Raw genomic sequence first — 23,898 nt, 5'->3', positions numbered from 1 at the left:
AAACTTAGCAAAATGCACATTAAGCAACAACAAAAGGGCAAATATTGGGATTTATATGACAACAAGCAACAATCTGCAAGTTACAAACAAGATACAGGAAGCAGTGGGGCATCTGCATCCTCTTACAGTGCAACTGGTATTCACATACGAGAAACGGCGTAAAGCACTACTAGAAACAAAAGAATACACACCCTACATACTGCCCAGCCTACATACACATCAACAGTTTTGATTTTGATACAAGATTTTTTCCAAGATTTATACAGTCACATGATTATAGAGATTGCTTCATCATATGTCCATGTCATCAAATATTTCTCCGTCTTCCACTAGACTCGGCTCATCAAGATGAAAGCCTTCACTAACCAAGGAGCTGCCAAGGATACTGGTTGATTACCCTGGGTGGGCTATATAACATAATAGTTCTGAGTGATGGATGGATGAATGAACCTTAAATTACCTTAAACAGCTGAAACGAAAGCTAACAACGCGCTTGAGCTTTCTATTGTAGAAGAAGAAATGGTATGACCATCTAGAAAGTACAAGGGTGAAAGATGGAAAAAAGTTACACATCGACTAAAGAAAAAGGAGCTGTTATTTTAGATGTAGTAGGGCCTACATGGCTCCTTTCTCCAGGAATGGATCTGCATCAGAATCGGGGTTGTAGCTGTAGATTTCACATTCTGACACTTTTAAGACCTGAAACAACAATAACGTAGATGAGTTGCTCAACTTTGAAGCTCTTATCCTTGGCAAGTTGTATTATATCCAACTACTTTAGGTTTTTCCTTGGTACAGTTGAGGATACCTCATCTAAAGCCTTGTGTAAGGTCGCAAGCAAGGAATCTCCTTCGAACTCCTCAGACCACTCCTACATAGATTGTGGACTCAAAACTGAGCACACACGTGGAATTACAAGAGAAGCAAAGAAAACCCCAAAAAGTGAGGAGCTTTGAATCCATGACTTGCAAAGGAGGAATCCACAGATAAACTGATCAATTAACCATTTAATCGAGAGTTCCATGTGGACATACAATCCTTCAAACGAAATAGACAAACTGAATTTGCTAACATATAAATTGCCCAGCTAAATCATCAAGACGGAGGGATGGTCTTGAGAGTCTCAAACTACAATTTCAACATAGTAAGTCTAAGATTTATCCAGCAGTTGATATACTTTTGGATGGTGTTTTAAACTATCTAACAATCTCAGGAACGTGCTTCTCAGTCTCACGATAATATTAGATGTTACAATGGGGTGGTTCTCTTGCCAGATGTATACAAAGTAACAACCAAGAGCTAGCTATCACAGACGAAATAATACTCTCAGCAGATTTGACCAAAATTCAGTTTTTGATAGGTGATATTGGACGCACAGAATTATAGGCAAACCATACAACATTATAAATGCATGTTTGTTTTGAGATAAACACTTTTTTGAGGTTGTGAACACATCACTACAATGTGCAATTATTCGATTTGTGGAGATACCTTTGAAGCTTCGAGCATGTAAACATTAAATATCTGCTTAAAACTGTCCCAGCTTTCTTCAGTGAAAAATTCGTGAACTCTGGCTGCACTGTTGGACCAAAATTTTTGCAGATTGTAGCATAAAAAATAAATAACAAAATACATATTTTGAAGCGGAACCAGATCAGACTTGGATGATGCAAACAAAGAGGCAATCGAGTAACATATAACTGACAATTAGTGTTGGGAAATGGAGAGACTTGAACTCTCAGCTCCTTATGAGCAACAGTAATTTAAACTGTCTGTCAAACCTTCTGACAACACTCCCAAAGCCGTTAAGAAGGATTATATAGCGGGATGCCACGTCGCAAAGAAAGCTGACAGTGGCATTACCCATAACCCTCCTTGTTGAGTACACAGCAATAACAAAAACATTATCAAGCGTAAGATACAGAGTTACCTGAAAGCGAAGTCAGGATACATGCGATGAAGAATAAGAAGAAGATAAATCAATGTCTTCCGGCTGCCAGGTTCACAAGGTGTGAGTCAAATACATAGAATATATAAAGACCAACAGGCTTTTGAGATTGATTTGCCAACCTAGAGCTACTAAGAAGATATTCATCAGGTGAAGAAGAGTCGGTATCCAAAGACTTTCCAAGATGATCAAGAATCTGGATTTGAAAAGTAACGGGTGTTATTATTAAGACCAGTCGGTTTCAGAATGTGTGAGATAAGACATACGATTCAGGTTGAATTGGCTACTGAATAACGAGTAAAGTTTGCAAGATATGAAATAAAGACACAAAGCCATCATTGCAGAGATCAAACGTACCAGATAGTAAAAGATAATTTGTGAGAACTAGAATAAATCAGACATTACCAAGAAGAAAATAGGCAAAGATCCGTGAAGGAAAAATTTAACAACCAAAACTATATTCAACTACATAAATTGCACTCGCCTCATTCTCCAAGCTGAGAGAGAGCTTCTTATCTGTTCCGGTATGTTTGCCTAGAAATAAAACATCCAAGAAATCTCACATTATCTTTACCACCAACAAAACTTAGTGTTTACTCTCATATTGGTTATCACTTATCACACTTACAAGAGTAAGCTTCCAAGCATCCTTCAATTGTACGTTGTCCAAGAGTTACATGACTCAAGAAATCATTAATTCTAAGGGGGAAAAAAATCAAACTGATTAGCTGACAAATTCACGGATGGAACCAACTTTGTGTGTCACAAACAAGCTGCAGAGAAACATGGGAAAAATATTTCAACACAAAATGTAAAAGCATACTTGTCAAGAGGAGTGTATTCCATGTACTTCATGATGTATTTCTATCAAAATCCAGGCTTCAATCACAATCTCAATGTCTGCACACAGATAATATAGCAAAAATCCAGTTGATTATCCTAAAAAATAAGCAAAGTGACATTTGAATCGCTACAGTATCAATTTAAACTTCTCAGTAACATCGAATACCAAAGTAATTTAGCAACTAATGTGTCTGATTGAGTATCCAATAGATCAACTCTTATCATTTCTCGTGTTAGGAAGCAAATCACAGTTTATGCATTTTCCCCTAAACTATATTACGCCGCGGAAATGTATATAGCTCGAGTCAAATTCTCAGCCAAAAGCAACACAAGCATATGAAACAGCTCCCAACCGAACAAATTCAACGGACTCAAATGAGATTGAAGGAAGATCGCCTAAAACAAGTTCTAAATTAAGCAGATCTACAAATATATACAGATCAAATATCAGCTAAAGCTGGATCCAACAAATTAAACAGAAGGAAGCAGAAACACACCTGATTCGACGAAAACTCCAGAAATTGAAGATATGACTTGCGGCTTTAAGAGAAACTTGTGTGAATTTGCAGATGCAACCGATATCTCTTGGCGGAGGAATCGAAAGTTGGAATATGTCGGAATTCCTAATATGATTGGATGGAAATGTATTTGAAAAAAAATGTCTGTAATTTTGAGTTTTGGTCTTTTGGATGAGGTTTGTTGTTTTGGTAGTTGGATTAATATTGTTATGATTTGTCGTCTTGCTAGTCAATATTACATAAATTAATACTACTAGCTATTAAAAGTATATTGTCATGAAATATAATTTCTCTTTTTTAATGCTTTACATGTTTTCTTTTTTTTTCTTCACGTATTTTCTACTACATTGATGCATTTTTTTGGCATAGATTTAATAAATTGATGTTTAAAATTGATGAAGGGGGAATAAAATAGTATGAAAAAAAATCAAGTAAAAAATAAAATAAAAATCTAATTTGAGTAGCACGAGGGAGTATTGAGCTACATTTTCTATTTTCGAAAATACATATGTCACGCAGTTGAAAATTGTTACAAAAATTGTGTCTGAAACATAAATAGTAGTATTACATAAACAATGAAACATTCTTTGCAAACATCATGGCAGTATGTAATCTTTCCCTAGAAATCTCTCTATATCGATCCATAAAAGCAAAATCTGTACACTCCACAGCCTGGGAAGAAAGGCAAGCTCTCTCTCTTCATCGGGGCGCCTCGATAATCATGTATAAACTGTATATGTTTCTCATCGGTGTATAGACTCAGTTAGGTGCATCAGTTCCAGCTTTTTCTTGGCGGCCTGAAACAGTTGTGTAAAGGAATAGGTGAGAACAACAAACTCCCCACAGTTATGTAGTACTACTATTCTTTAAAGAGAGTGGGTGTTTATACTTCCGGCTCTTCTGATGTTGGCGCCAGTAACAGGCAAGTGCTCCGAATGCACAGCTAGCAACAGCGATGGCCAATGCAGCTCCGAGAGGAACAACGAGGGCGTTCACTGAGGTCAAAGCTGTCAAATCCTCGGCTGTCAACCCAGCTGACCGCCTCTCTGCAAGAAGTTCCTTTTCCTTGTATAAAGTTACAAGTTCCTTCCCGTAATAGTCCTTCAAAAACGTGTACACCTTGTCATGATCCCACTCGATTTCATTGCTTTCTTTTCCAGTCGTACTCGCATAGCAAGAAGGGCAGAGCTGTCTTGGAGGCCATATGATTTTTGGAAATTCAGGATCATTGGTTCCAAGAGAGGGCTCTTCCTTCATGAGTCGCTCGTTAACTTTGTTGTGTGCGCTCCATAGCCAGAGGGCGAAATCACGGGATTTCTTGAAAGGGCTAGAAACACTACAGATTTGATACTTTCGGTTAGTTGACATTTTGAAAAAATAAAATTGATAGTAAGGTAATCACATTAGATTACCTTGAACACATGCTGTAAAAATGTTGCCTACACTCCTCACAGACGAAGAAATTATGTACGAAATCACAAATGGTAGAGAATGCCAACTCGCTTTCTCCATCATCAGCTCTTACAGAGAGTGAATGCAATAGAACCCACAAACCACAACTGCAACAAAAACAATGAATTGGTATATTATCATACGTTCGATATTGTATCAAAAGTGGGATAGAGATTTTAACTTTTTTGAACAAATATGGCCCAATAAATTAAAGAATGTAGTTAACATCCAGTTGCTCGATGTATTGCAGCTTATAAATCTCTCTTCCGGTCATATTTAGCAGATGAAATGATAGATTTGTCACCATCTCCGGTCATCAAATAATGTAGAAATACCGGTACCACTATTGGGATCTTAAATACATGGATATACAATTAGCTGTATACACAATAGAAATAGATGACAATTGTGCATACCTAAAACCTCTGGTCTTATTCGTGCTTCCCCGACAAAACATCTACAGAGAATAAATTGCCACATTCAGAAAATTACTAAATGATGATATCACATAAAAAGATGGCAAGGAATTTTATGTTTTATAGAGAACTAAACAGAGTTCTGTACTAATATCTCATAATATGGCATCCTTCATATGTATAGGATCATCGCTTTAAAGCATGGGTGAAAATGTTAGAAATCTATAGTCAGCTTTAAGGCCAGATAACTACCACAATAGCTAATGAAAAACAAATTATTAAGTTTAAACAAAACCTACCCAGTACCCACGAGGTACACCTTTTCCACAAATGTCATAATGCCTGGGTTCTCCCGCCCCAAAACCACTCTCCGTTTCTTTCTTGTCGACTGAAATGTTATCAAAATCAACAAGTATTTCGGCAGTTCCCTTCCGGCATCTAACAAGAATATCCAAAACCAAGTTAAAAACAGAAGCACATCATCAACAAAAGCATATGAAAACAAACGAATAGATGCTGACCTTCTAGATGGGTGATGGACCACCAAAAGTTGCAGGAACTTCACAAGCGACAATTGAGTCTCTGATTTGATCATCTAATAGATCATTTTTGTTCAATACTAGCAGTAAAAAGCAAAAATAAAATGATAAAATAATAAATGCACGCCATATATGCTCACTTTATGGTCTAATATGATGTCAAAAGCAGTGGATGTTGCCTCCTCAATATCATAAATAGCTTGTGCAATCTTTCCAAAGAAACATAAGAGTAAGTCAAAAACAAACAAAAAGTTGGAGAATAATTTTTATCAGTTTAGTTAAGCAATTAGTAGGGGTTGTAAAAGCACCTGTCCAATATCGGAAGAATTTTTCAGAAGTTGATCGTTCTCAAATTTCTGGTCATCCAAGAGATATGAGCTGTAAATGTAAAAATAAAGATCCAAACATATATTAGGCTCAAATACATCACTTATTGTCAAGTACAGGAAAGTTCATACAAGTCTTATAGCAGTGAAAAAAGAATCAGATTCTGGATTGTTTAACTACCCAACCAATTTAGGCTCCAAAGGTTCAGACACCAGTACTCACATTAAAAAATTCATGGGTACAACTCGATTCGACGAAGTTACTTGCCAACATGAAGATAGGTTTTGTACCTGCTCAATTGCTTATTAATCCAATTTAGCAGGCGCTCAGCTGTTCGCCCGTCATCAATAGAGAGAATTCCACCTTTTCCTTGGTTTGGGTCAAAACTTCCATGTACAAACTTAGAAGGTGGCCCCCACAGAAGTGTAGGGTAGTGCCCAACAGAGAACTTATCACAAAGATTAGTATTTATCTGTACTGCCAAGCAAGTAAGTTGGAGACACAATCAAGAACATATTATGACAAATATCTGCTCAACGTGAATGTTATCAACCAAACAAAATCACAAGTTAAACCTATCTTTATCCCTCATCTGTTTCAAAAACATTAGCAGCCTTAAATTCACAAAAACATAGAGAAGCATCGCATTAGAACCTTTAGGGCACAATCTACTCTGGTCATCAATATGATTCCTGGATGGGCAGCATCTGCTCCATTAAAAATCTTTGCAACCTTCTCATACTGGGGCTGCACAAATTCTAAATGTCACCAACCACTATTGGCATTCGAAAGAACAAGAAGTTCAAAACCCAACATACCTTGTAATTTCTACAAGCTGGGCACCTGCAAAATAGATAGGTAGTAAGTACATTATGAGTGTAAACGTATGCAACTCTTCTTCCCAATGTATGTGATTTAAATAAACATCTACATAAACTTGTACCGTACACACCATGCAGCAGATACATGTGTTCAGAGAAACAAAATAAACACACCATCCTTCTTTATTATACGCAGTAGGAATTTCTGATTTCATGAATTCAAATTTTGGTAACCATTATTCTCAGTAAAGCAGAGCTTCACAAATGGAAGAACAAGAACGGCAGCCATATGTTTTTTCCTTTCTTATAAACTTAACATATTGATGAATATTACAACTTACAAGCTCCATCAGACAAATACAGCAAAAACTAGACTTCCATACTAAACTTTTAAATGCCTCTTTCACAACTTGAAAACAGGCTTTCCAAGAAACTAGGAGAATATTAGTACATTAAATGAGGCATAAATTCCGCTTTCCATACTACTCCTAAAATACTTTCTGAGAACTGCCAGTACTATTTTCTTAATTCAGTAGCAGGTTGGAAATAGAGTTTTCAGAATAACTGTAACTTAATTATCATAGGAAGCATTAGATCACCTGGAAGCAATATAAAAGAGACACAACTCCGTAATCCATACAAAAATAGCATTCTATCAACTTCCCACGAAGCTTACTTGCTACCGATAACTGAGCAAAACCCAACTTCCTAAAACAGTTTCGTATGCATAGCTATTACTCCCTCATCAAAAAATAGACTAGTTTTACCATTTTGGACCGTCCCCCAAAATTAGACCAAGTCTAAATACGGAAAGTTTTAAACCAATTACACACCACTTATAATGTGGACTTCCACTATCTTTTCTCCTCTCTCTTACCTTTTTCCATCTCTCTCTTACTTTACTAATTGCACGTTAAAACCCGTGTCATTTACAAGTTAGTCTATTTTTTAGGACGGAGGGAGTATAGTGTAAAGCAGAGGAAAGCAAATCGAATCTTTTCAGATATGTTAAGCATATGATGGCTGAATTTCTAGCTATATCCATGGATCCGGTATTCCCTGGTTTCTTAATTGTATTTATAATCATTAATTCATGTGATCCAACCTTGTCATTGACTATTTAGCTGGAAAACTAACATTTTCATCTCCACATAAACCTTCAAAACTCTTTCAGTACAGTGTAATGCCACTTCAAAAACAAATTTATTTCCCTCCACAAATCACATCTCGCGATCATCCGCTTTAACAGTCAACTCCAATATACACCAACAGAAATTGACACACTTCAAAAATAATATTGCGAAAATTAAATAGATGAAAAGGAAGACCGAGTAGAAAATAAAACGAATTGAGCAAACGAACCAGTGAGCGAAAAATTCCACAATAGCATGAGTAGCGGGGGTTTCACTGAGCACGGAATCGAAGTTCGTGGCATTCAATTCCACAGCGTAATCAGGTTTTTCAGATTTACCGCCGTTGATAGATCGCAGCAGGGAACGAGATCCAGCTGCAAACGGCGCTGAAATCGATACCGCCGCCGCCGGCAAAGCTCCGTCGGTATATAAAAACAGCGTTTGGATTAACAGAGTGATAATGGCTACTGAAGACATGGAATATACGCCGACGTCTATAGATACAAAAAAATGTGTGTTTATATATTTCGCAGAGATTTGAGCGATTGGAGGCGCTACGGTGCCGTTTCGATGTCGGCGATCGCCGCTTTGGCGATGGCACGGCGACGGCGAAAGGTTGAAAATTTTGAGACCTCAAACTTCAGAGAGACATTTCATCACTCCATTGGTACACCTTATCAAGCTTTTTGTGGCACCCTGCGCTTTAATAGTTGTACGTCCAATTAAATGTATTGAAATTATTATTTCAAGTTATTAATAATGGGATACTTAGCGAACTTTTTTTATTTAATAGTGTTAATAAAGATCCGTACGCGTGCGACCAATATTTATTACTCCTTTTTAAGGGCTAATTGACAAAAGAATTTATAAAGCTTAATCAAATTCGTTAATTTGATTACTTTTAAACTTAGTTAATTTTGATATTTGTCTTAAAACACATTCATTCTTAATATCACGAACTTTGGTATAATTCTATTATTTCTAAACAAAATATTCCACTTACATTTTTTTTTATTGGATCTCATTTTCGTATCATTTCTACTTTACCAATTGTATAGTACTATTCGTATTATTATAAAAGTATCTATTTTATGAAATGAATAGAGTATATTAATTTATTTTTATGAAATGAGTAGAGAATATTGATTTGATTGAACTAATAAGATATGATATGATAGTGAGAGTGATACAACATCTATCAGCACATAACCTGAAATGGTGCTTCGCCCCATTCCAAATTCGGCCTAACACAAGACTAGCCTAAGCTCCGTGCCGCGGCGTCGCTCCGGCGGAAAGTACGCCATCCCCGCTTCCGCAGCCGCGGCGTATCCGCGAAGAGAGCTTTGCAAACACCTCCTCCCTTTGGGGGCGGTTCGCGTAGAGTATCCACAGGGCGAGGCTGAGCATCACGCCGACCGAGATCAGCCCTAGCCCGGCGTTCACGACACGGAGGTAGCGGTCGAGAGGGGGGCAGTAGCTCGAGGTGATGTTGCGGAAGGTGTCCCGCACAAAGTTGCAGTTTTGGAGATTCAGCAGCAGCGGAGCATAGTGCTCAAGGGCGTAGCTCACGTTCACTGCGGTCAATAGCTCCGTGTACATGGCCGGAGTCAGCCTCCCGACGCTGGTGCAGAGGCCGAACGAGGATACGTTGCACGTATAAGTCTGCCACACCTACAAACATAGAAAAGCGGTATATAATTAAACGACTTGAAGTAGGGGAACCATTATTGATCCTCTTTATAATTAAAAGGTTATAAATGTTGAAAACCGACGAAAAATCTCGAAAATTGTGACTCGGGATATTAATTACCGTGGAAGCATTTTCCATGGAGAGTTCCCCGTCCGAACATATCCGTTCCTGCAGCTGGGCGTCGTAGGGGTAGCAGAGAGGCGGTATGACCGGGCCGGATTGGTTGTAGTAACTCGAACCAGCTTGGGGAGGAGGGTTCGAGTTGGCAACCGAGCCCACGAAGCCATTGACCATATTTGAGATATCATTGATAACTTGTTTGCTCTTGTAAAGTGTTTGATTCGTAGTCCTCTGGTCGACGCAAGGCAAGATGTTGCTGAGAGCCGTTTCTGCGTGAGGATTCTCGACCCACTCTCCCATGGCCAAACACGTGTCAGCAATCGCGCTGAAGAGTATAGAAGCATATTTAGGGCAACGGTCACTATGCAACGAAGAAAGGAATACGAGCTAGGTGTTCGTTCTTACTTGTCGAGAATAATGAAAACACCACAAAGGATGAATGTAACAGCAACAAGTAGCCATCCACTGATAATGAATCTGCAAAAATATAGTTGTAACGAAACGATCATCAACTGCAGAATGAAGACGAAGATGAAGAAGAACAAGACACGAGGCTCACATGTGTATCACATGCTGATGGCCGAAGATAGACAACGCTGCAGCACAAGAATTTGGAAATTAGCAAGATTATAAAGGCAAGAATCGCACAAAATGTTCGGTTCCACCAATACATACCGAGACCTAAAAGTGATACAACGAGCATCACTGCAGCAATGGTGATCAGTGCAGACTTCCTACGAAAGCAAAAGGCGAATCAGTATCAAAGTATGCAAATGCAGCAAAATATGTAACTATTGTGGCGGAAAACATACACTTTGCTGAAGACTATGCGTATTTTGCTTGAGTTTTCGTTAGTCTTCAGCTCCAATGTGTCTGCTGCAGAGTTCAGTTTTACATTTAACTGATCAATGTCATTCCCGATGTCTGATGGAAGAAAAATCTGGGCCACGTTGACAGTTTTCGCTAGTGATAAGTATTCTGTGACGTTTCTAAGCGTCTCTACTGTGAACTCTGATTGATTCACGACGTAATTCAGAGTATCCATTGCTTCCCCATGAAAGTCGACTTGCCCCACCGAAAGCAGAATGCACCCAATGCTGGTGAGAGAGAATGTAGATCGAGTGAGCAAAGGAACCAACCATTTTATCCAAGTTGTTAGAGAAAAACATCGATAGCTAATGGATATCGAAAGCTGATCAATAAATGAAGGAGCGAGTTGAGCCTATTACGCTGCAGCAGAGGTAAAGAGAATGAGAAGCAAAAGGCATATCCAGAGAGACCAGCTTGCTTCATTTCCGGTGATTTTTATCTTCCATCCGCACGAGTAGTGCACCAGAAGAGCCACACCGAAAGAAACGAACCATAAAATGGCAAGACTAAAAGCTGCAGCACCTGTAAATCCAATGGACTAAAGAAGCAATGATTAAAAACACGGTACACTAAAACTCACATCCTCAAATATACTCATCAAACGAACTTAAAACATGTGCAAGATTAATTAGATAACAAGAAACAAGTTAAACCAAACAAAAACCATCACATTTGCTGCAATTATTCAATTTGTGATACAAAAAACGCATATCAGTTCGACACTATTAGAGTGACAGATACTTTAGGCTCGACGTTTGCAGCAATGATCGTCTCAAGTTTATCAAGATCACATCTAACCATACTTCAAGATCATGTGGAATTCATTAACATACACCAAGTTCAAGCAAAGATTGCCATTACACGAATCTCACCATATCATCAACATCAACATCAACATAAAATCCAAGCAACACAAAACTCAGCAAATAGTCAGAGAAGAACTCACAGTCCAGTAATGTTTGTTGGCAATATCCCATCCACCTCTATATCTATGAAACCTAGCAAGAATGTCGGGCCGCTTCGTCCTGTTCGCCGCCAGCACAAGCGTGCTCACATCACTGGCCGGCCCCGGAGCTTCTCCATTAGAGCTCAACATCTGATCCTTCCATGACCCCATATTTTCTTCCCCTACACACACAACCAGCACTTGGATTCGATTCATACTAAACAAAGATCAAATCTTTAAATATGGCTAAAACCAGAAACCAACAAGATCATCTAGTAGCATCATAATCAACAGTTAAATTACATAATCAAGTAGTGAGAAATCTGTTACATTATCCCCTTTTCAAGATACCTGACTACCCAAAAAGGGAACAATCAACAAGAATAACAGAAACAATCCTATCAAAAATCCAATATTTTTCAACTAAAACAGAAGGGCAATTTAATCAAATCACCAAGAACAAGAAATGAAGCAAAGAATCAAGAATCCCAGCTGCAAAAACACTGAAATTCTCAAAGGGGGTGCATCAAAAACCAACCTAAGATGGACTTGAAAGGATCTCTGGGGTGGCAAAGCACGAAGCTTGAGTTCAAGAAGATGGAGACAGCAAGGAGAGAAACAACAAAACAGAGGGAAGCCCTCTTCCCCATAGCAAATCTCACTGCAAGAAATGCAGATGAAGCCACTGCAGATCATATCATTCGTGTAGTCACTTATTCTCTCTCATAACAAACAAATGAAGAGGCCAATTTCTCTGAATTTCTTCTTCTCTTTTTCCTTTTTTTCCCTCTTGTTTAGCTGTTTCTTGTTTAATAGCAAATGAGGAAATCTTAGTCTGATTTTCTGAGATCTCTCACTCTCTCTCTCTCTCTCAGAAAGAGCTTTATATATATATAGTACAAATGAATGAATGAATGACTGCACACTCCAGTTGCTTTTGGATGCATGTCATCTTCAGTTTTTTATTATTATTAAAAGCGTTATTTCCTCGAAAATTTGGTATCTTTACTTAGAGCATCTCCAATGGTCGGCGTCACCACCGGAGCGCCGATTTTTCGCCCACGCCGGTTTGACGCCGAACCATTGGAACCGGCGTGGGCGAAATCGGCGTCAAAATCGGCGTCGCCATGCCGATTCCCGCGCTGACGCCGGTTCCCACGCCGATCCTCACGGGCGCCATTGTGGCTCCCGGATCGGCGCCAAACCGGCGTCGGATTTAAATATTTTTTTTTTTTTTTTCGCAAAACACAATATATACGCGCGTTGAACCTCATTTTCATTCGCACCACTTGTTTTAACGAGTACTCTCTCTCTACCTTACTTTCTGTACAAGATCAATAACGAGCAATGGAGAACAACTACGAAGGTACTCCAGTTAATCCCGGGGGATGGTCTCAGACTCCCCCGGCTCCCGGTGTAGGGTCTCAGACGCCCCCGACTCCCGGGGCAGGGTCCCATACTTCCCCGGCTCCTGGGGGAGGTGGTTGGCCTCCAATGAGCGGGTACTACAACGTGTACCCGTGGCAGCAGATGATTCCGGGGTGGGCACCCGGCATGCAGCCCCCTATGCAGATGATGCCAGGGTGGGCACCCGGCATGCAGCCACCGGCGCAGCAGATGATGCCACCGGCGCAACATATGATTCCACAGTCGCAGGCGACGCACGGGGGGGACAACGCCTATCGGCCGACTTTTGATTTTTCCACCGGTTCTTCGCACACATCGACCCCAACGGATGCACAGTATTCGGAGACCTTCTCCTTAGCGGACTTGGGTTTTGATATTAACGACGTTTCTGAAACTCTCATTCAAAGCCAGGGAGTAGGGCGGGGTAAGAAGAAGGGCAAGGCGAAGAAGGTCGGCGAGTCGTCGCAGCCCCGCGCCGAAATCCGGGGCCGGAGGAAGTGGACGGACGCGGAGAACGTTGCGGTTGCCAAGGCGTGGGTGAGTGTTTGCGACGATCCTCTCGTTTCAAACAACCAGAGGATCGTCAACTTGTGGGCGAAGATAGCTGCAGCCTACAGGGCATTTTGCCCTGAAGGGAGACCGTGCACCGGGGAGGAGGTCCGGAAGTGCTGGGACCGAATCAGGGCTGGCGTCTCTCGATTTTCGGGTTTGTACGCCAACGCCCTCCGCATGCAGACCAGTGGCCAAACAGAGGAAGACTGCAGGAGGATTGCGGAAAGAGCCTACCCCGATCCGGATAAGAAGTACTATGAGTTCACCTACTGGAACTGCTACGTTGTGCTCAACGAGTCGGAGAAATTCCGGGCAGGCGTCGACGCTGGCTGGCAGAAGAGGCAGAGACTGAACTATACCGGAGATTATAGCGGCAGCAGCGGTGGTTCGTCAGACCTCCCCGAGACGGCCCAGGAGGTCCCGACTCCTCGGTCGTTCGGTCGCCGACCTCGCCCGGTTGGGCAAAGGCGGGCGCAGCAGGTTGCGAGGGGGGGCACACCGAGTTCCCAGGATGTCCATTCGGCATCCCCCCTCGGCAGGTCTACCGAGGAGCTCAAATTCTTCGCGCGCCAACAAACGCGCGCTCAAATGGTGAAGACCTTAGCCGACTTCCAAGCGGCGGTGGACCCCGAGGTGAAGGATTTTCTTCGCGTATTGCTCCAGAGCCAGCGTGAAGAACTGGAGGCGATGAGGAGGGACACCGGCGGGAATAGCCGCGGCGTAGGTGGCGACGGAGGCGGCGGCGACGGCAGTGAAGAAGCGTTGGGCGACGACGGAGACGAGGACGGCGGCGATGAGTGATTTTGTTTTACTTTTTTAAATTAATGTACTTTTTACTTTTTGTAATTTTTTTAAATTGTTGTACTTTTTTTTAAAAGTAATGTACTTTTTAAATTTTAATATTATTATTCGAATTTTCCGTATTTGTCTCGTAAATTAAATTATGTATGTTGATACAATTGTAAATTAAATTATATAATTGTTATTAGTGATGTGGATAGGTAGTGTGAAGGCTATTTGATGGCTATTTGATGTCCAGTTGATGTGGCAAGCTGATGTGGCAGGAGAATTGTAGTGCTGATGATGTGGCAGTGTGAAGGCTATTTGACGGCTATTTGACGTCCGCCAGCATTGGAGATGCTCTTATTTCTCTTTACTTTCCCATTGAAATAGGAAACTATACTGTTTTAGGTCACTGAAGTCTGAAACCATTCATTCCACTTGAGGAATAAAATAAAGGTTTTTAATTTTATGTTTAAATACACAAACTTTTACCACTCCATGGACTAAATTTTTATTTTAAATATATAGATTTTTTCAATTTTTTTATTTTCTTATATATAATTGTTAATTGTCTCTAATTTAATGATAAGCTAAGAGCTTGAAATATTTATCTAGATTACATAATTGACGTACTCAAACAACAGTATTTGTATATATTTACGAGGTACTGAGAGTATAAAAGTTGGATGTATGTATTCTATTAATCGATTTGATCTTGAAGAGCTGCTTTTGCTAGAATTTGAGTAGTTTTTCACTTTAGCTAATCTCGATAATACTATTATGTTGTTTCAATTTAATTTTCCTTATAATTTGAGTAGATATAAATTAAATGGAAGTATATAATGGTGCAATTCCCCCAATCCCCCTAGTAAAAAGCATAAATACCTACTCTTGATCATTTTTTGCGATGTCACAATATTTAGTAGGATAAAAATCTCTCTCTTTTACTAGCACATCGAATTTATTAGGTCTTATCTAGCCATGTTAACTAGTATGAACTAGTTTTGATGATTTAATAGTTGTTACCTTTATAGCATAATAAATAAATTCCATTGGTTGCTTTTACTATTTCTCACTTTTTCAAGGTCCCCCACTAAGAGATAAGAACTCTTCTTTAATCACATTAATTTTGGGGGAAAAGATAAGCATGTTTTAGTGGTTCTTATAAAGGAGTATCACAATGCTAAATTATATAATTATTATATTAAGTTTTCATTCAATTAATTAGCAAGAGTAATGAATCAAGTGAGATTAGGTGCACAATAACGATCAAAGATGATTTGTTGATATTTTTAACGGTTTTGATGGGATCTGATCGTAATTAATGAGTCTTAATTACAGTTGTTAATGTTGTATTAAACTCTACATATTAAAAAAATATGAAATGGTGAGATACAACACTCAATAATTTTATTCTACATTTATTTGCTAGGGATCAATATTTTAAATTTCTAAATAGTTACAAGCCTAACCCTTATGTTGCTGTCATGTTATTCATGTGCCATGTTTGTAGAAGAAGAAAAAAAATTGTATGATCATAAAATATAATTATAGTAGAAAAAAATTTCTAAATAGTTACAAGCCTAACCCTTATATGAGTGTAGTGGTTACCTCTCATTGAGCCACATTTACTTTAGCTAATATAATTATATAATGCCAATTATCAATTTATCATCTATAGCATATCGTGTCATATATGCATTGTCACATGTGATTAGGTAACGAACTTGTTTGTTTTTTTTTTTAATCTACATAAGTGTATTTAGGTGGTATTAAGATTCTTGAATATAATAATAATGAGATGTAACAGTGAAATAAGTTAAAGTTTGGATCATATAAGGAGTAATTGACAGCATTTTGATTTGTAATATTATACTCTATTAATTTCTCATAAATCTAGTTGTAATTTTTTCCTCTCGTTCACTTTATTACTATCTCTCTTACTTTATTTTTCACTTTATTTGATTTACTAAATACTATTTATTTGTTTAATTAAATATGCTAAAAAATCGCATCATCTATAATGGTATGGGGAGGAGTAAAATATTCATAAATTTTATTTGGCATGATATAATCCATTTGTTATACTATTTGTTAGTAGCCAAAAACAGAGAATAATAGGGTCCTACTAAGATAATAACATCATTAGTAGTACTTAATACTTTCCCATGATGCAACTAGCAAATAAATTTTAAGAATAATTATTAAATTAATAAATTACTTATATCCTTCAAAAATACTATGTAACACCATCAAAATGGGCCTAGACGGAATTCGCTATTTCAGTTAGAAAATCGGTGAATAGAGTTTCCAACGAATATATTGATCTTCCAAATAATAATAATGATTGATAGAATAAAACTAAAAATTTTAGTCCTTTTTTACACCAAAAAAAAATAGCAGTATCTCTTTCTATATATAGATATTGCCCCATACTATATTCTAAATATGTTGATATTTTTCAAACCAATTCATGAATATAGCCTAAATGATTTAAATCGTCGGCAATAATGTTCACACTTGATTTCTTGGCTTCCATGTCGCATATCAATTTTACGAAAAAAAAATTACACATGATAATTGAGAATAAGTCCAAAATTTATAATTATTCCGATTGAATTACAAAAACACGAACCAAAATTTGACCAGATTTCATAATTTTCCCACCAATTTATAGTACTTTTGAGATATTATATCACATAATTTATCAGTTTTTCCAATCAAATATAGGAGTATTGATCAACCATACCACTTTAAATTAAAGACTATTTTCTTGGGCTGTCAAAATTAGAGCCGTAAATGTCGACCTTTTATTCATCAAACTAAATAATGTAAAATAAAATGAATATATATTCTTACTTTCAATCAACTTTCGTGTAGATGTACCAATCAAACAAATAGTAGAGAAATGTTGATAATGAAATGACGAATAAAGATAATACGAAAAAGAAATAGTTATGGTCGATGTCATATTAGTTTATGGTGTCATCATCACCGTATCGTATGGTGGCATTATATTCACTCAATTTGGACTTTATCATTTTATAAAATAAAAAATAAATCGGACTTTATCACATTACAGTAAAAGCCAAAATCTATGTGGGGGGGGGGCTATTTTATGATGAAATCATACTATATTATTGCTCCCAAAAGATCCCTTCTTGAATTGCTCAATTATTCTTGAATACAGCCTTATTATATTTCCCTTTCCCATCAAGATTCATGACTTCCACAAAATAAGTTAGTATTACTATATCTTAAATTTCAAAAATTTCAAATTTCTATTAATTAAATCTATAAATTATTGTAGTATGTACAATAGTTCCCATCAAGATTCAACTTGCACAAAATAAGTTTAGTACCATATCTTAAATTTCACAATTCTTAAAATTTCTATTAATTAAATTCATAAATTATTGTAGTTGTACATGTTAATTGTATAATTCTTAAAATTCTTATTAATTAAACCTATAAATTATTAGTATGTACAACTATACAAGTGACTAAAGACGTCTATAATAGGACTCAAACAATCACCTAAAAATCAGCTACAGCGTCTTTAATAAGACAATCTCAAAATCAGCCACAACTCATTTTACAATTATTTTATAGTAGTATTTTAATTTTTTATTTTTCAATTTAGAAAATAAATAATATAGATTAAAATACCGATCTGATTTAAAAAACACTACTACAATTATAGAAGAAGAATGAAAATATGTAGAATTTGGCAGACTGAAACGGTGCGCCATAGCGCCGGAAATCCCACCACCCGCAAGACGGTTTCTGCTCGGTGCTCCACCTTTCCCTGATTGCAATAGAGCTCCAAAAATTGCCGCACTCAACTGGCTAGTTTTGGGCTCTATTTTTGACGCCCTAAGGCCATTCGCAACGATGTCTCGTCTCTTAACCGTCTCATCTCTTAACTATTCATGGGCCCCACTTTACTTTTTACTCCATCTCTTAACTAAGAGACAACATCTGCAACCATTCATCTCTTATCCGTCTCTTAACCATCTCATTCCTTAACTATTCATTCAATTTCATTTTTTTATTTTTATTTCCAACAAATTCAATTAATAAAAACACACTTCATTAAATAAAATAAAATTACAACTTAAAATTCTAAAAAAAATAAAAACCTCATTAATAAAATCCTAAAAAAATTAAAAATGCATAATTTAAATAAAAAAACATATTTTTTATGGTGGATTAGTTTGTGGGAATGATTTGATATTTATAGAAGTGATTGGAGGTTTAAAAAAATTTTAAAAATTAAAAATTTGCAAAAAAAGCCTATAAACGGGTAGTATATTTTTTGGGATTTTTTTTTTAATTTTTGAATTTTTCCTGAGTTTTAAAAAAAACAAAAAAAACATTTTTTGGATAAAAACGGCGCCCACTCATGGGCCGGCGAGTGGGCGTCACGGACGAACCGGAGCTCGCCACGTTGCCAACGCGTGTGGCGAGACGTCTCGCGAGCTGTCCCTCAGGGACGGGCGTCTCTCCGAGACGGGATGGAGACGGAAGGCTGCAACGCCGTCTCTTATCAGTCTCGTCTCTCCGGGACGAGATAAGAGACGGCTAAGGGATGCATTGCGGATGGCCTTATAATAAAAATAAATAAATAAATAAATTAAAATTATGGATTGAAGCCGCTTTCAATGCCTTTGTGTCATCTAGCGCACTTTTTTTCACTTTACTTTCCCTTTAATTTCGGCATTGTCACTTTTTATATTTGTTTCCAATGAAAAATGTATGTTTATTAATGATTAAGCAAAGTAAATATATCAAAAGCATAATGTTCGTTGCTTCCATATCACCTAAGGCATATATTAGAGGTTTATATGATTGACTAACACACACCTTTTTCTTGATAAAATCCAATATTTGGATAACGGAGGTAGGACTAAAGGTAGGACTAGCGGTTAGGGCGTGGGGATGTTCGTCCGCAATAGCGGACTAAAGGTAGGACGAAAGGTGAGACTAACCGAAGTAGTACGAGCGCTAGTCTACGCCCAAAATCATTAGTCCTACCTTTAGTTCTACCTTTAGTCCGCTATTGCGCGGACAGAGCACTGGCTAACCGATTTTTTTTATACTCAATATTTTACAGCTCATTGCATTTCATTTTTTAATATTTGATAAACACCAACAATTAAAATGAATTAATCGTATTTTTCAATTTAGTTTATTGGTTAGAGCGTCGGTTAGTCCTAGTGCTAGGCTATTATTGTGCAGTAAATCCTAGTGATGTGGCAGTACAGTAGTTAGTCCTAGTGACATGGCATAAGGTGTTTTTGGTTAGTTCTAGTGATAGGCTATTGATTAGTCCGCTTACTATGGATGCTCTTATAAGTGTTTTAGTGTTTTTAAAGTTGAAAATGTAGGCATTAGATTAGTAGATGAAAACAAATATTGACTCATAATTATTGATCCCTATAGATTACGCAAGCATTTATTGAACATGCCTAATAAGTTGGATTGCTTCTACGTTTTCAATTTTGTCAAATTAAGTTGTTAGCATTAAAGTTGGTCGGCTACATTTTATTCAACTTTTACACGGATTTAGAAGAGCTTTTTTTTGTATGTTCACTAATTGAATTTTTTTAATATATTTTTTAATCAGAATAATAATAGTTTCTTATTTATTTTGTGGTAACTCAAATATTGGAAATACTAATTTGAAGAGAAAATATCTTATCAACAAGTTGTGTTTTATTGTAGCACAAAGTGGTGTTGCATGACAAAACCTCATCCTTTTCCCATTTCTTTTTCTCTCTTTCTTTTAATCTTCCTTTTTCTTTATTCTTTTCCTTTTTTTCTTCAACCGTGAAGAAGATATGTCTAACTTATTTGGCGAAAGTTTGAGGGAAATTTTGGGCTCGTGAAAGGCGTGAACTTTAGGGTTGGAAGAGAATTGACGGATGAATTTTGCAATATCGAGTAATTTATAATGTTAAATAAAAACAATTTTTTTACATGGTTACCTTATTTTAATTATAACTTTTTATTTTTAATTATGTAGTTTTTATAATTATAATAAAAGTGTTATTTTCAATTTAAACTTTAACTATATATTTTTATTTGAAGTGTGTATTTTTGAATTATAATAATTTATTACTAATTTTATAAATTTCACAATTTAAATAGTATATAAAATTGTAGACTAAGAGTACTTATGAATCAAATAGGTAGATGATGTGACCAACGTGTGGTTGAATATTTAATTTTGCGTTGGTGTTTATGTTGTAAAATCATCTTTAATCATCTTTAACAATACTAAATATGGACGTAGGGATGTATTCATTTCCTTTTCCTATATTTCATCCTATTTCCTTCTTAATATCAGCCATTAGATTAGAGAAATGGACGGTCAAGATCAACATTGGGTAATTAATCCCGTGTTGCATTATTGGTCCTATTTTGTGCATTATGAGGGTACAATAGTAATCTAATAATGGCTGTAACATTAATAATGAATTGTAAACCGCTACGAATAATGCACCACATAGTAACGAGTAATGCATATAATTGACTATGTAATGCACAATCTGTGAACTGCAATGCATACGAACAAGATGTGCTGTGTTATGATGTTTGACACACGTTTCTTGTTTCCCATAAGGGTTTAATAAGCTTAGGGGCTAGGGTATAGTACGTACGCATTAATAACAAATTATAAAACGATACGAATAATTCACCAAATTGTCACGAGTAATGGATGTTATTAACTATATAATGCACAATATGTTAACTGCAATGCATACGAATAAGATGTACCATGTTATGATGTTTGGCACACGTTTCTTGTTTCCCCTAAGGGTTTAATAAGCTTAGGGGCTAGGGTATAGTACGTAGACACGTATGTAATCTTCACATGGTAACGAGTAATGGATATAATTGACTATATAATGCACAATTTGTGAACTGCAATGCATACGAACAAGATGTGTTGTGTTATGAAGTTTGACACACGTTTCTTGTTTCCCCTAAGGGTTTAATAAGCTTAGGGGCTAGGGTATAGTACGTAGACACGTATGTAATCTTCACATGGTAACGAGTAATGGATATAATTGACTATATAATGCACAATTTGTGAACTGCAATGCATACGAACTAGATGTGTTGTGTTATGAAGTTTGACACACGTTTCTTGTTTCCCCTAAGGGTTTAATAAGCTTAGGGGCTAGGGTATAGTATGTACGCATTAATAACAAATTATAAAACGATACGAATAATTCACCAAATTGTCACGAGTAATGGATGTTATTAACTATATAATGCACAATATGTTAACTGCAATGCATATGAATAAGATGTACCATGTTATGATGTTTGACACACGTTTCTTGTTTCCCCTAAGGGTTTAATAAGCTTAGGGGCTAGGGTATAGTACGTAGACATTACTAAATGCACGTATGTAATCTTCACTGCGTTGATTAACCCATATACACAATACCTCTAATAATGCATAATATACTCAGATAATGACAATTAACAGCTACATAATGCACTACCTAAACCAAATAATGCACATACGTATATTCCAATAACAACAATTTGTTAGTAATGTCTACGTACTATACCCTAGCCCCTAAACTTATTAAACTCTTAGGGGAAACAAGAAACGTGTGTCAAACATCATAACATGGTACATCTTATTCGTATGCATTGCAGTTCACATATTGTGCATTATATAGTTAATAACATCCATTACTCGTGACAATTTGGTGAATTATTCGTATCATTTTATAATTTGTTATTAATGCGTACGTACTATACCCTAGCCCCTAAGCTTATTAAACCCTTAGGGGAAACAAGAAACGTGTGTCAAACATCATAACACAGCACATCTTGTTCGTATGCATTGCAGTTCACAAATTGTGCATTATATAGTCAATTATATCCATTACTCGTTACCATGTGGTGCAGTATTCGTAGCGGTTTACAATTCATTATTAATGTGTACGTACTAAACCCTAGCTCCTAAACTATTAAACCCTTAGGAGAAATAAGGACCGTGTGCCAAATAACGAAACATTGTAGTTCACATATTGTGCATTATATAGTCAATTATATCCATTACTCGTTACCATGTGGTGCATTATTCGCAGATACCAAAATGTGGCAGTTCCTTTTCCGTCAAATGTCAATAATAACACTGTAATGCATACAACCACCTTCTATAATGCAACACGGAACCAGATTTATAGAATCAATCTAATCCGTTGATGCCTTAGATCTAACGCGTAATATTAAGAAGGAAAAAGGATCTAAGAGGTGAAAAGGAGAATAAGGCTCCCCGATGGATGTATATTGTATCTACTGCAAAAAAAATTGTATGACATACTAAAAATAATGTAAATTTTAAATTTAGTGTAATAATTGAAATAAAATTACTTCTTCAAGTAGAATTTTGACTCCGCTCCTATGTCCCCTATATAAGATACTGATTAGTAACATGAATACAAAATAATAGTCTACCTACAAAGTTTTCTTTACGTTGTGGATAGCATACCAAGTCATTTTTTTTTGTCATTGTAACATTAAATTTTTAAGATCATGTCACATTGAATTGAATCCGAAACTATTGACCTCGAATATGAAGTAATTAGTAATCTAAACGTAGGTCGACACACATAATAAGTCAATCCTTTTTTAGTATACTATCTTTGAATTCTTTTTTACAACATACTCCTATTAAATCCCACATCTTTGATTTTATTGGGGTTTGGCGGTGGAGGGTTCTTAAACCCCAATACCAACCCGAAAATTTTCTTGAAAAAAATAAATGTGTGATATTGCAGTGGGCTTGTGTCTGTGTAGTCCAATAATATTCTATTAACTGTGTAGTCCATAATATTTTAGAAAAAAATGTGTTTTTTAAATTACAATTTTTAATTAATTAACTATCTAACTAAAACTCCATGCAATTAAATTTTATTCTATGCAATTAAAAGTTTTATACATTTCTTAAAATTTTAATTAAATTTATTGTGATTTTTATATTTTTATGTCATTACATCTCTATCAATTAAATAATAATCATTTAAAATCAACCATTATAATATAGAGCAATGCTCAATTCATTTAAAAGATAACCATAAATTATTATTTAAAAAACAAATTTAATCAAACTTTAATTGTTTAAAAAATTGAGAGAAATTAAAAATTGTGATTTAATTAGCTATTTTTATAAGTTATAGGATTGCTTAAAAGTGAACTAAAAAGTTGTAAATGAAATGACAACTTTTCCATTTCTTTAACATTAGTTTAAAGTGTGAAACTTCTTTTTCATATGCGTGACTACAACATTTTGGCTATAAACAAATAAACAAAAATATGGACCGAGGAAGTAAATATATTAGGACAAAACATATACCAAAAGATTTGGCTCGAATCTTTTAACTTCTCGTAAACAATAGTAAAAAACAATGAAACCAGTAGTAACAAGTATTTTAATTTTTAATCACAAAGTAAAACAAAACAATGAAACCAACAACAAATTGATCGAAAAAGGAGCACCTCGG

General features: G+C 36.4%; 3 protein-coding genes across 3 annotated transcripts; all 3 read right to left on the bottom strand.

The window, feature by feature from the left end:
• Positions 1-19: 19 nt before the first annotated feature.
• On the bottom strand, positions 20-3,497 carry LOC121780465 (repressor of RNA polymerase III transcription MAF1 homolog). The gene is made up of 11 exons (XM_042178100.1): positions 3,289-3,497; positions 2,772-2,848; positions 2,577-2,647; positions 2,433-2,482; positions 2,071-2,144; positions 1,931-1,993; positions 1,492-1,579; positions 809-871; positions 620-699; positions 461-532; positions 20-373 (listed from the first exon to the last, which is right to left on the bottom strand). The coding sequence occupies exons 2-11, from the start codon at positions 2,801-2,803 to the stop codon at positions 292-294; spliced, it is 675 nt and encodes a 224-aa protein (XP_042034034.1). The 5' UTR covers positions 2,804-2,848; positions 3,289-3,497; the 3' UTR covers positions 20-291.
• A 267-nt stretch (positions 3,498-3,764) lies between these two features.
• On the bottom strand, positions 3,765-8,682 carry LOC121778160 (sulfhydryl oxidase 2-like). Its single transcript, XM_042175463.1, has 12 exons — positions 8,227-8,682; positions 6,862-6,886; positions 6,698-6,790; positions 6,334-6,515; positions 6,025-6,094; positions 5,857-5,925; positions 5,699-5,772; positions 5,477-5,615; positions 5,178-5,218; positions 4,722-4,868; positions 4,199-4,645; positions 3,765-4,106 (listed from the first exon to the last, which is right to left on the bottom strand). Exons 1-12 carry the CDS (start codon positions 8,472-8,474, stop codon positions 4,082-4,084), a joined length of 1,560 nt encoding a protein of 519 aa, XP_042031397.1. The 5' UTR covers positions 8,475-8,682; the 3' UTR covers positions 3,765-4,081.
• Positions 8,683-9,111: 429 nt separating this feature from the next.
• Positions 9,112-12,495, bottom strand: LOC121779840. The gene is made up of 9 exons (XM_042177290.1): positions 12,162-12,495; positions 11,624-11,805; positions 11,037-11,215; positions 10,620-10,904; positions 10,483-10,541; positions 10,367-10,403; positions 10,213-10,284; positions 9,808-10,132; positions 9,112-9,668 (listed from the first exon to the last, which is right to left on the bottom strand). The coding sequence occupies exons 1-9, from the start codon at positions 12,271-12,273 to the stop codon at positions 9,258-9,260; spliced, it is 1,662 nt and encodes a 553-aa protein (XP_042033224.1). The 5' UTR covers positions 12,274-12,495; the 3' UTR covers positions 9,112-9,257.
• Positions 12,496-23,898: the final 11,403 nt, after the last annotated feature.

The sequence above is a fragment of the Salvia splendens genome, chromosome 19 (genome assembly GCF_004379255.2).
Source record: "Salvia splendens isolate huo1 chromosome 19, SspV2, whole genome shotgun sequence".
NCBI classification, from domain to species: Eukaryota; Viridiplantae; Streptophyta; class Magnoliopsida; order Lamiales; family Lamiaceae; genus Salvia; species Salvia splendens.
This window is presented reverse-complemented; position numbering and strand designations above follow the sequence as displayed.